The sequence below is a fragment of the Paramisgurnus dabryanus genome, chromosome 17, assembly GCF_030506205.2.
Source record: "Paramisgurnus dabryanus chromosome 17, PD_genome_1.1, whole genome shotgun sequence".
NCBI lineage: Eukaryota > Metazoa > Chordata > Actinopteri > Cypriniformes > Cobitidae > Paramisgurnus > Paramisgurnus dabryanus.
In genome coordinates, this window is record NC_133353.1 from 13,003,024 (window position 1) to 13,015,424 (window position 12,401).

At 38.7% G+C, this 12,401-nt stretch overlaps 1 protein-coding gene across 3 annotated transcripts in view; it reads left to right on the forward strand.

Annotated features, from left to right (window-relative positions):
- rasgrp3 (RAS guanyl releasing protein 3 (calcium and DAG-regulated)) overlaps window positions 1-12,401 on the forward strand; it is a 39,621-nt gene that overhangs the window by 24,052 nt on the left and 3,168 nt on the right. For all 3 annotated transcript variants that reach the window (XM_065245009.2, XM_065245008.2, XM_065245010.2), the window contains 8 exons: window positions 61-336; window positions 1,168-1,248; window positions 1,454-1,567; window positions 1,731-1,846; window positions 6,848-6,995; window positions 9,593-9,629; window positions 10,001-10,150; window positions 10,270-10,655. In XM_065245009.2, the coding sequence (XP_065101081.1) occupies window positions 61-336; window positions 1,168-1,248; window positions 1,454-1,567; window positions 1,731-1,846; window positions 6,848-6,995; window positions 9,593-9,629; window positions 10,001-10,150; window positions 10,270-10,655 (1,308 nt within the window). The remainder of the gene's footprint in view (window positions 1-60; window positions 337-1,167; window positions 1,249-1,453; window positions 1,568-1,730; window positions 1,847-6,847; window positions 6,996-9,592; window positions 9,630-10,000; window positions 10,151-10,269; window positions 10,656-12,401) is intronic.

Consider the following 12,401-nt stretch of genomic DNA (forward strand, 5'->3'; position numbering starts at 1 on the left):
TCTAGAATGTGTACTTAGGTGATTAATTTCAAAAACTGTCGTTTTTCACGCTATTAACAGATATGGAATGAAATGACAGAGCTGGTTTCATCTAACGGTAATTACTGCGCTTACCGCAAAGCGTTTGGTGAATGTGAAGGTTTTAAGATCCCTATACTGGGCGTTCACCTGAAGGACCTGATCGCAGTGCACGTGGTCTTCCCGGACTGGGTAGAGGACGGGAAAGTTAACATTGTGAAGATGCAACAGCTCTATCTCACCTTTAATGAGCTGGTGTCTCTCCAGAGCGCCGTGTCTCAGGTGGAGCCCAATATGGACCTGATTTATCTTCTCACTGTGAGTTCTACTGACACGTCTATGATCTGTGTGGACATTAAATTAGTTTTGTGGCCAATAATTGGGGTGGTGAATTTAAAGGGACACTCATTTTCCAGCTCCTTAAACATTAAATTTTAACTGTTTTGGAATCCATTCAGCTGATCTCAGGGTCTGGTGGTACCACTTTTAGCATAGCTTAGCATAATCCATTGAATCTGATTAGACCATTTAGCATCGCGCCAAAAAACCCCAAAGAGTTTCGATATTTTTCCTATTACAACTTGACTCTTCTGTAGTTACGTTGTGTAATAAGACTGACTGAAAATTTAAAGTTGGGATTTTGGCTGCAGGAGGCGCAATAATATTACGCAATGCCTGAAAGTAGTCCTCTGCTATTAAAGTTACCAAGGGGACTATTTTCAGGCGCTGTGTAATATCATTGTGCCTACTGCAGCCATGGTACGGCAGCAAAGTCCTTGATTATTAGCCCGAATGAGAGTATAGTTACTAGCCATATCAGCCTAGACAATTGCAACTTTTAATTTTCTGTCGGTCTTAGTACAAGATGTAACTACAGAAGAGTCAAGTTTTAAATAGGAAAAATATCAAAACTTTGATTATTTTTAGGTGCGATGCTAATGGTCTAATCAGATTCAATGGATTGTGCTAAGCTATGCTAAAAGTGGTACCGCCAGACCCGGAGATCAGCTGAATAGATTCCAAAATGTTAAAAATCACATGTTTAACTCTAGAGGAGCTGGAAAATAAGCATATTTTCAAAAAAAAAATTGTTTCTTTAACAAATGAATTCATATGCATGATTTTAATTGTATTTCTGTTTGGGTGAAGCTGTCCTTGGACCTATACTACACAGAAGACGAAATTTATGAGCTATCGCTGCTCCGAGAACCCCGTAACCCCAAATCCCAGGTAAGAAGACAGATTGGCCCATGTGCTCATTTCACCACAAAATTACACTTATACTGGGGATATTTCTTGTAATGGTATCAAAACTCCATTTTGTGAGTCACAAATATTTTAGGCTATCACCCTGTACAAGCTTACAAGCTTTTTTAAATTCAGTACAGACCAGAGTAATTCATAAAATCAACAACCATGTTGTATCATTCTGTAGCCCACATCACCCACAACCCCCAACAAACCTCTGGCTCCACTGGATTGGGCTTCTGGGGTCACCACAAAACCAGATCCTTCTGTGGTCAACAAACATATCAGGAAGGTTGTGGATGTAAGATATTTCACTTCCTTTAATCCGGGTTACACGTTTGATGTTTGATGCAAATAATATTAAATGTATCCAAAAAAACGGCATACCAAGGTGTAAACAATAATTATTTACTCAATGTTATACAGTCAATTAACTAAATCACTGTTTTTTATTGCATGTAAAGTCTGTGTTTCGTAACTATGACCACGATCATGATGGATACATATCTCAGGAAGATTTCGAGAGCATTGCTGCAAATTTCCCATTCTTGGATTCCTTCTGTGTGCTTGATAAAGATCAGTAAGTAGGAAATACACATACACACGAAAAGTGTGATTTTCTGTGAAAGACCCCTGTAGTGCCGAACTGCGAATGGTGTTTCTTGGCTTTCAGTCTGTGTGGAGTTTCTTTTATAAGCCTGTGCAGAGATTGTGTTCTGCCTGGTGATGTTTAAAGGGACCAATTTTTTTCTCCAATTTGGGTAAAAATAATTAGCTTGTCAGGAATTTTCGTCAAAGAGTTTTCTTAAAGGTCCCGTTCTTTCTGTGTTTTTGAAGCTTTGATTGTGTTTACATTGCACAATATAACATGTTCATGTTTCACGTGTAAAAAAATGCGGTATTTCTCACACAATTTACTTATCTGTATACCGCTGTTTATTGTCCTCAAAATGGGATGATGTCTTCCTTGTTCTATGAAGTCCCTCCTTCAGAAATACGTATCGAGTTCTGATTGTGTAGTTTGTTTAGTGTGTTGTGATTCGATAGCAGCTTAGCTTGCCGTTAGCTTTGCTGGCAACAGATGTATTTTTGTGGTCAGAGTTTAGTCAAAAAACTGATCTACTGACGTCATTAAAGCAGGAAGTAGAGGGCTGTAGTCCAAACCGGCCGTTCGCTGTAGGCTTTAAAAGGCGAATTCTCTTAAAGAAAATATATCGCCTGGCAGTGAACTTTGAGCTTTATCATTTTACAGGTATTATTTATGCTATTATAGCAGCATTACACACTAACTAGGGTTTAAAAAAATTGGATCAGAAAGAATGTGACCTTTAAAATGAAAAACCTTTTATCACTCCAAACGGAGCCGAACACAGCAGTACTGTATGTTTTGAGAATTTGAGAAAAATAAATTGTATTATAATGAAAATAATTATCCAAGCAAAGTAACTGTGACCACTTTCCCATACTATTGGATAAACTCACATGTGTGACCCATAGTCATAAGCTTTCAATTGATTTATGGTTGGTTAGGATAGGACAATATTTGGCCAGGATTCAAATATTTAAAATCTTGAATCTGAGGGTGCAAAAAACTCAAAATATTTTGATAAAAAAGTTGATAACACTTTACTTGAAGGGGTGTTCATAAGACTGACATGACACCTTCCTGATCATGACATGACACATGTCCTGAACAGAGGTGTAAAAAGTACTCAAAAATGTTACTCAAGTGAAAGTACAAGTACTGAGTGTAAATTTTACTCAATTAAAAGTAAAAGTATATGGGCAGAATCATACTTGAGTAAAAGTAAAAAAGTACCACATTAGAATTGTACTTGAGTATTAAAAAAGTAAAAGAAACAGGAAAAATGAAAACTAGAGATTCTTGTTTAAGCTTTTAATCTCTAAAAACATGAAGTGAATGAACCATATACAAGGTTTTATCCTGCTTTACAACTGTTTGTATTTATTTGTATTTAATTATCAAACTATAAGACTACTACATAATTTCTGTATGCAACATGATACTCAAAGTTGTAAAACCTCGAATTTAAAGGAATTTTGATATATCCCGCCCCACACATACACAACCCAGGCAATGATGTCGCTTAGTAGACACACCCCTTACTTCTGATTGGCCACAAGCGGGTTTTGGTACTCGGCCTGACTCCCTATTCCAAAGCATTTCTCATAAATCATGCACCCTGCCTTTAACTTAAGCAGAAGCTGATTTTCAAAACTTAAACTCTATCAAACCTCTCACAGGCAGCTGATCCAGGAAGAGGTTTATTAGACCCTGTTCACACTGACATTTAGAACGTGTGAACTACCAAAAACCACATGAAATCTGCAGATTGTCGTGCCACCAAGACGTCATTGCCATAGAAACAGATCAGATGTAAACAGTTGTGATACATATTGTATTGAGAACAGGTGCGCTCAACTCCCAAATAGTTTATGGGTGCGAATAATAAAGAAGTTTTAATTCATTAATAATAAAGATTAATTCATATCATGTCCACACAGAAGGCATTTTGGCCTAGCCATCATCAGTGTGTACTGATGCAAAAAAGTTTATTTATTTATTTATTTTTGTCAAATTGGATATGCACTAAAATCAGATTTGGACTGACAGTGTGAACAAGGTCTTAGTCTTGATAGAGAGGCTGCAAATAGCAGGGGAGGTGTCACACGGGAACACACAAGTGTTGTCGGTTTCAAAGAAGCAAAATAATCTTCATCATCAGATGAACTGTTGGCCAATTCCTTAGTGTGGTCCAAAGGGTCCAGAATAAATAACATTTTAATTAAACTGGCAATCAGCACATTAAATTAAGAGCAAGGGAAAATAGAATGAAGTGATCCCTATATGAGAAGACTGTAAATAAAATTGTAAGGAGTAAAAAGTACTTTTTTCCTTGAAAAATGTAATTAAGTAAAAGTATTGGTTTTTAATTGTACTCAAGTAAAATAAAAATACCCAAAAATAATGCTTGAGTAATCAAGTAAAATTACTCAAGTACTTTACACCTGTCTTGAACATGAAGGAGATTTTAGGACAAATGTCATTAAGTGTCATTTGTTCAATTATGGTCCTTTTAATTAAAAGATGACATCGTTTTAGATGTCTTTGTTATGACAACTTGACATTAACCAATACATCATAACTTGTCTTAAATCTTTCATAAACATGACAAAGCAGAATAATTATCAAACTTAAGAAACAACATAGCTTAATGGGTTAACATTACATTAAGCTGTGATTTAAATATCAGTATTAAAGTGTTAATACTATGTAAAATAATTTTAAATACCTTAACAAAATGCAACAGAGGTAATATTATACTTTATTTATGTGCACAATACATAAAAAACTGACAGAGGGTTCAGAATTTTTTTGACATAGAAGGAAAAAAAACATTTAACTAAAGGCGGTTTTCATTTTTTTTACTGTTTTCATTTAATTTTAGGTGAATCGGTCTCCAAATGCAATAAAATATAATTTGATCAATTTTAATTATTATTATTATTGGATATTTGATTTTATTTCTTAAACACATGGAGGAAACTTAAAAAAAACTTTATGAACTGAAGAATATTCATGATGTTGTTATAAAACTATTTGTCAGAGTATTCACACTTAATGACATTTTAATGACAATTTAATTTGTACCATTGTAGTTGAGGTCAAAAAAATATTCATGACATTGTTATAAAACTATTTGACAGAGTATTAACACTTAATGACATTTTAACCATAAATTCAATTTGTATCACTCGTAAAAACGTGGTCAGTTATGTTGTCTAGGTTGTCATGACAAGTAATGATGTAATGGTTTATGTCAAGTCATAACAAAGACATCTCAAACAATGTCATCTTTGCATTAAAAATGACATAATTGAACAAATGACACTCAATGACAGTTGTCATAAACGTGCATAAAATCTCCTTCATGTTCATGATGACACGTGTCATTTCATGATTACGTAGGTGTCGTGTCCGTCTTATGATCATCCCTTCAAGTTAACTGTTACCAAAAAGACCTTAGCAACACATATTACTAATGATAAATACATTTTGATGTATTTACGGTAGGAAATTTACAACATATATATCATAGAACATGTTCTATACTTAATTTCCTAATGATTTTTAGCACACAATAAAATCTAATAAATTATAATTGTAAATTGCATTTAAAACAGTTTATTTAGAGTGTCACCCAGTATTTGGACACTCGAGTGACACTTAAAATGTTCCCGTCATAACTAAGTGGTATTTGCAAATACTGTATATCAGTGGTTCTCAAACTTTTTGGCATGCCCCCTTTGTGTAGGGTGCACCCCCCAAAAGAAAATTTCCAACTTAAACAAACGTATTGACTGATACAATACAGTTCTGTTGGTTAGTAGCCTTATTTTTCTGAGGTTTAATTTCCCCGAAATTATGATTAATGTATTTTATAAAATGTCTCAAAACTGGGCCCCCCCCTGGCACCATCTCCCGCGACCCAAAGGGCCCACCCCCCAGTTTGAGAACCACTGGTCTATATGAAACTTATTCAAAACATTTCCCTACTAAAAAGACCAGCTAAATCCAGCATAAGATAAAACCAGGCTGAAAGACCAGCTTAGGCTTAGGCTGGTTTTAGCTGGTCTTTTCAGTAGGGTGTCATGGTCAAATACTTGCTTATGCATTTAGCACAAGCTTTTATCCTAAGCATCTTACAGTGTGCATTTAATCATTGTGTGTTTTCTTGGAATCTACTCTGCGCTATAGTTTCATATCTTGTTACATAACGCACAACTATTCAGTCATCTTTATTAAAACATTTAAGTGCTATTATGGCTTCTGTATGTGTTAATTCTTATAATTCAAACCGCAACACATGTTAGCTTCAGTTACTTCAGGGCATGCAGATGCACAGTGTGGGTGACCTGCAGCAGTGTTAAAAGGTTAAAATGATTCCCTGTGAAGGACACACATTATCAAATATGCACAGGCTCACAGTTGCAAATGTTACATCTTACACTCAGAAATTCCCCTGGTGTCCTCTGAGGTTCGCCTGTGTAGCGCAGCTCTCAAACCGCATTAGTAATGCGTGAGTGCATGCATCTCTCCTGGGCTTCTGTTTTCTCACTCGTTTTCTCACTAACGGTTTTATTGAGACGTCAAGCCTGCCATGACACTGGAAGAACTCCTAACATGTTCTCAAGCAATGACACACTTGCACACTGCTGGAGGCTTCATTATGCTATAACTCAGTGTTTCCCAACCTTTTTTCTGCCACGGCACAGTTTTGATAAGTAAAATAATCATACGGCACACCACTTTCACAATAAGCATTAACAGATCTGCACAAACTTGTATTGCATTGCTTATATGACTTTTTTAAACACTGTTGCAGTGTCATTTTTCCATGGCACACCAAACAAGTGGTCACGGCACACTAGTGTGCCACGGCACAGTGGTTGGGAAACACTGCTATAATTAACTGCTGTTTGACATGGGTTTATTTGTGTTTGCTAGACTTAAAATAGCTCTCTCTCTCTCTCTCTTTCCCTCTCTTTCATTGTTCAGGGATGGATTGATTAGTAAGGATGAAATGATGGCGTATTTCCTACGTGCCAACCCCTTGCTGCAGTGTAAGATGGGACCTGGATTTATTCACAACTTTCAGGAGATGACCTACCTGAAACCAACTTTCTGTGAACATTGTGCAGGATTTGTGAGTTCTTTTTTTTATACACCAGTTCAAAGGTTTAAGTCTCCGCTGTATGTGTGCACAAACAAGAAAGCAGGAGCTTACCACAACAGCACTGAACTATGCAGACAGTGTTTAAAGGTTAAATCTAACCACCGTGAAAAGTTTCTCCTGAGAACACACATTTAAACATCAGACAAATTAGTTTGTATGACACCTCTGAATTTATTTAAGTTCACATTTATGCGCTTGGCAGACATCCTTATTATTCCTACAGTAGGGGACTTACAGTAATTACAAGCTGTACATTTTATCATTACGTGTGTTCCCTGTGTTAAAAAACACGTAACCTTATGAGTTATACACATCAACTTATTTAAGCTATAAAATCATAATACATAATGTAAAAAATATAACGTAAATATCTTATTTCAGATTAAGTATGTTTTTTAAGGGGCATCTAGTGGTGAGATTGCGAATTGCAACCAACCTCAATTTCGAAACTTGCTGAGAAGCTACATAGGTACAAAACGCAATGTAGGGACGAACCGCGCACTATAAGGGGCCAATCACACCAAACGTGCTTTAAACGCTTGAAAGCACGCCACAATGCCTTTTTTTGGTCACTTTAAAGAAGAGCAGTGCGGCATGACTTTTTATATTGCTAGGCAACCACAGACGCAGCTGTCCTGTCAGTCAAATATTGAAGGGTGAGCACTCTTTTGCTATTAGCAGAAACTTTAAAAAGAGGACACTTGCTCTGACATTGATCGAGGGTAAGGGGTGGACAAACATGCAGAAGAGAGAGAGTGGAGTCCGGATGTTTCAAACAACTGTAAACTTCTGTCACCACAACGAAAGGCCCGCCTCTCCCCTAATTCCATTGGACAATGGAAAGATGCGAATGACGTCGGGTGCTTTTCTGCTTTTAGGGGCTGTGCACACCAAAACTTTTAAACGCGGCTGAAAACGCCTGGAGAATGCCGAATGCCAGCTGTTTTTCAGCTGAGTGCCAGCTTTTTTAGCTAAGTGTTTTGGTAGCACTGATACTTCAGCTGTGAGCCGGTTGGTGTCTGCGGTAATGTCCCGCCCCTCCCTCCTCCACTGTGATTGGACAGCTGTGTGAGAACTGACATTGACGAGCGGAGCTTTTCACCCAAAGTTGAATCTCTTTCAACTCTCAGTGCCGAAAAAACGCAGAGCGCCGGTTTTCAGCACGGAAGAAAACAGCTAGCTGCTAGCTTATTTGAAAACGCCGAGCTTCCATTGGAAACAATTGAAAACATGCGGCGGCAGCGGGCGTAAAAGTTTTGGTGTGCACGCCCCCTTAGTGTTCTTCAAAAGCGCATGCTGCGGCAGGCGACAAAAACCGCAAGGTGTTCGGCATGCATAAACAGTGTGCATTATGCTAACTGCCCATAGAAAATCATTCAAAAAAGGGGCCTCCAACTGCCATAAACGCATTTGGTGTGATCAGCCCCTTAAACAGTTTGTCCATTTCACGAGTTTCTATTTCCGAGCTCGGATTTTTAGACCAAACCCAGAGTAACCCCCCCCCCCCCTGATTGTCATGGGACAGAGTTGCGGACAGCTATATATAGACATCTCTTCACGCTGATTGGTTGGATTAAATGATCATGCTACTCCCAAATTTAGGCTGCGTCCGAAACCGAATACTGTACAGTAGGTACTGAATGAGATGAAGTACCTACTTACTTACCGTTAAAACAGTAGGTACTGTATAGTATGAATCCTGGTAGTATAAATGAGATTCGGCATACTACATTCGCCATGTTGCTACATCACGTGACATACTTCGTCATCACGTCATGTCATTTCAGTGCGAATACAGCCTAATATGACGACGTATACTATATAGTATGGAAATAAGCGGTTTTGGACGCAGCATTAGTTTAGGTCTAATGTAGAAAAATGGTGGCGACTTCCATGTAATGGGACCCGCGGTCTATGTTGAAACAGTATAAACGGCTCATTCTTAGGTATTAAAAATAATATAGTTCATTATGTAAGGTCTTTAGATTGCATTTCTGTCAAGAGATCCTTCTAAAAGTTACACATTGCACCTTTAATATTTTCTGAGTAAGGTCATGTCAAAGATTGAAATCAGCCTGGATTTCACTAACTAGGTCACATATGTACACAATATGCAGTCATATCATAGTAAATGCATTGCATTTCCTGTTAGTATACTGTAGGATGTACTGTACAGTACCGGTGCAGTACAGTAATATAGCAGAATCAATTTATAGTGACAGTGTATACAGTACACAACAGCATGCAGGGTAGTCACAGTCACTGATACTACAATTGTTCTGTATTTACACAGATGGTTAGACAGGAATCCGCTGAGTTAACACACACGTTCTTTCAAACAGACTTTCAGATACACACATGCTCACAAAAACGCACACAGATCCACGTTCTCACCCTGTATTGCACAGGAAGGGTGCAACGTGTGGAAGTATCCTGTTTATTGCACATGGTCTGTAGACAGAAAATAGTCAAATACAGCATGAACCGCCAATTCATATTTACTCATATTTCCAAATCTCCTATTATTTTTTTCTCTTCATGTGGTTCCTCTGTGCCCTGTGGTCCAGCTGTGGGGGATTATCAAACAAGGATATAAGTGCAAAGGTAATAAAAGACTAAGACAGAAATTGATTTGCATGTTTTTCTCTGTTTAGTAAGATGCTGGTTGATGAAACATCCTGTTTATCAAAATCTAAATCTGATTTTAAATCTGAAACCTCATGTATGCAGTGTGGGAATACCCATATGCACAAGAAGAGAAAAATGCCTTATTTCTAAACTAATTGTGACATATGAAACATATTTTATCTGTAAAATTCCAATAAAATGAGTTAGCGGTGTGGTGATGTTAGGGGACATATGATTAGGTCAGTATAAAAAACTTAAGTAGACGTGTGTGCTAATATACCAATAATTTTTTTTAGGGATAGGGTTGTAAATCTATTGATGTTAAAGTTTCTCCTTTTTGTTTTCAGACTGTGGGGTGAACTGTCACAAACAGTGTCGTGAGCTGCTGGTTTTAGCTTGTCGCCGTCTCCCTCGGTCCACCTCACTGGGAAGCGTGTCACCAGGAACACTCACCCATAGCTCTTTACCCAGCAGCCCCACCCTGCCCACCTGTAAAGGTGAACGCTCAGTATTGTGGCAACATTTACAGTATGCATTTTGACAATTTACGATGCTTTCAGTACAGTAACAGTATTATTTCTCATCGCTAACATTCTCCATATGTGCTGTTTCACAGATGACGATGAGGTGTTTACGTTCCCTACTCTGTCACCGTCATCGAGCTCTGATCTGGAGGGAAAATCCATCACACTGATGACAGGTTCAGCCCAGCGGATCTCGGTAAGGCTGCAGAGAGCCACCACCAGTCAGGCCACGCAGACGGAACCACTGTGGCCTGAGAACGGCTGGGCGGCCGTGGCTGACGGCGGGTCACACACCTTCCCCAAGATGAGGTACAGACCACACCGCAAACCATCCAAGAGTAAAGGCTTTGCTCGCTGGGAGAACGACACACAGATTTCAGGAACGAATCGCACTCGGCGGGAGTCACAGGAGCAGAGCGAAGTGTCACAGCAGAACGGACTCACAGAACAGCACAAGGACAAAACTGGAACGTCTGAGGTATGTTTAAACATTAAGCAATTTCTTTGAATTGTAGAAATGATTCAATACAGAGAATACCATGAAAATTTGACTTCCATGCTTAAGTGCTATAATTGTGTCCCCAGTGCTTTTATCAACCTAGAAAATGTGAATTAGATCAACCCAGTAACTTAGCTTTGGTGTTAACCATTCTCCATAAGCATGTGAAAAAATAGGTCATTGAAATTTGGCTCCCCTTGTGATGTCAGAAGGGGATAAATACCGTCCCTTAATCTGCACTATCCAACCACGCCACTGCCATTTAGGGGCTGTTTACACTTGGTATTAAGATGTGATTTCATCGATCGGATCACAAGTGGACGAGAGAGACACATCACATTTACACCTGGTATTTAAATCCATCTCTTTTGTCCACTTTCGACCGCTTCTGTCCTGAATACTGTGAGGGGACGGTCCGTGAGACGGTGGGCAAGTCTCTCTGCTGTCATTCAAACCAGAGCGGGAGTAATAATGAGTTTATATGGACACAAACTAATATTATGTCGGAGTCCACTGCTTGTTTAGCAAGTAAACATGCTGCACAGTGTTTTGTACTTGTGTTTGTAAGAGCTTTCTCTGAATTTTCAGCGCAATTGATGAAATAGGATCGCGCAACTTTCACACGCTTTCAAAACGAAACTACGGAGATCCTCCGCTTCAGTTTTATCAATGAAAGGCTAAAATAGCGCTGTTCACCGTATGTTCACGCCAGAAGTCAAAAAAAGACGTTTAATACCACAGATTAGATAAATGGGCGGAGAGAAGGCGGTTGCGTGTGGCTGTTCAAACATTCAACCACATATGCGTTCCGCAACTCCAAAGTGATCCGATCGAAAGTGGTTTCGACTACCTCTGGATGTGGTTAAAAGTGGTCGAAAGTGGACGAGCTCAAAACGTTTTGAACACCGTTTACACCTGGCATTAACGTCGTCCACTTGTGATCCGATCGACGAAAACGCATGTTAATGCCAAGTGTAAACAGCCTCATAGTGCAGAGATCAGCTCATTTGCATGTTAAAGGACACACCCAAAAACGGCACATTTTTGCACACACCTACAAAGTGATAATTTTAACATGCTATCATAAATTATCTATGTGATTTTTGAGCTAAAACTTCACATATGTACTCTGGGGACACAAAAGTCTTGTGAAATGTCCCCTTTAATATTATAAAAAAAACTGCTATGCTTCGATGCTCCGATGACTTTGTTGTGGGTCCCATAAACTACCTTCTTACAATTCAATTTACTGACCTCTCAAGGCCCTGGAGCATCTTTCTATGAAACCTTATTGTCACAGAAATGGCCAGGTTTCATTGGCCGCCCCTTTAATCGTTTGCAGAGTCAGGGGGACCACTGTGCTCTCCCAAAATATGGAGTAGCACTAAGCTACCTGAGCAGGACTCATCTGCTTTTATTTTAGGACCTGGCAGACACTTCGTTTTGGGTTGAAATGCAAAGCATATGTCTGACCAGGATTGTGTTGCCACGTTTGTTAAATTCAGCTCAGTGCTGCGTTATTTGCAGAACAGGCTTTGAAAAAGTCACGGTCACTTGACACACAGGGATTAAACCGTTGCCAGCGCTACAATGCAAAAGTAATGTTTTAGGTGAGCAGTTTATAAATACCCATGTTTAAATTTAACATGTCAGGGGTTAATGTTTAACTTTTTAGGTAGCGCATAAACCTTGCAATATTACAACGTGTAGATTTTTACATTTGTG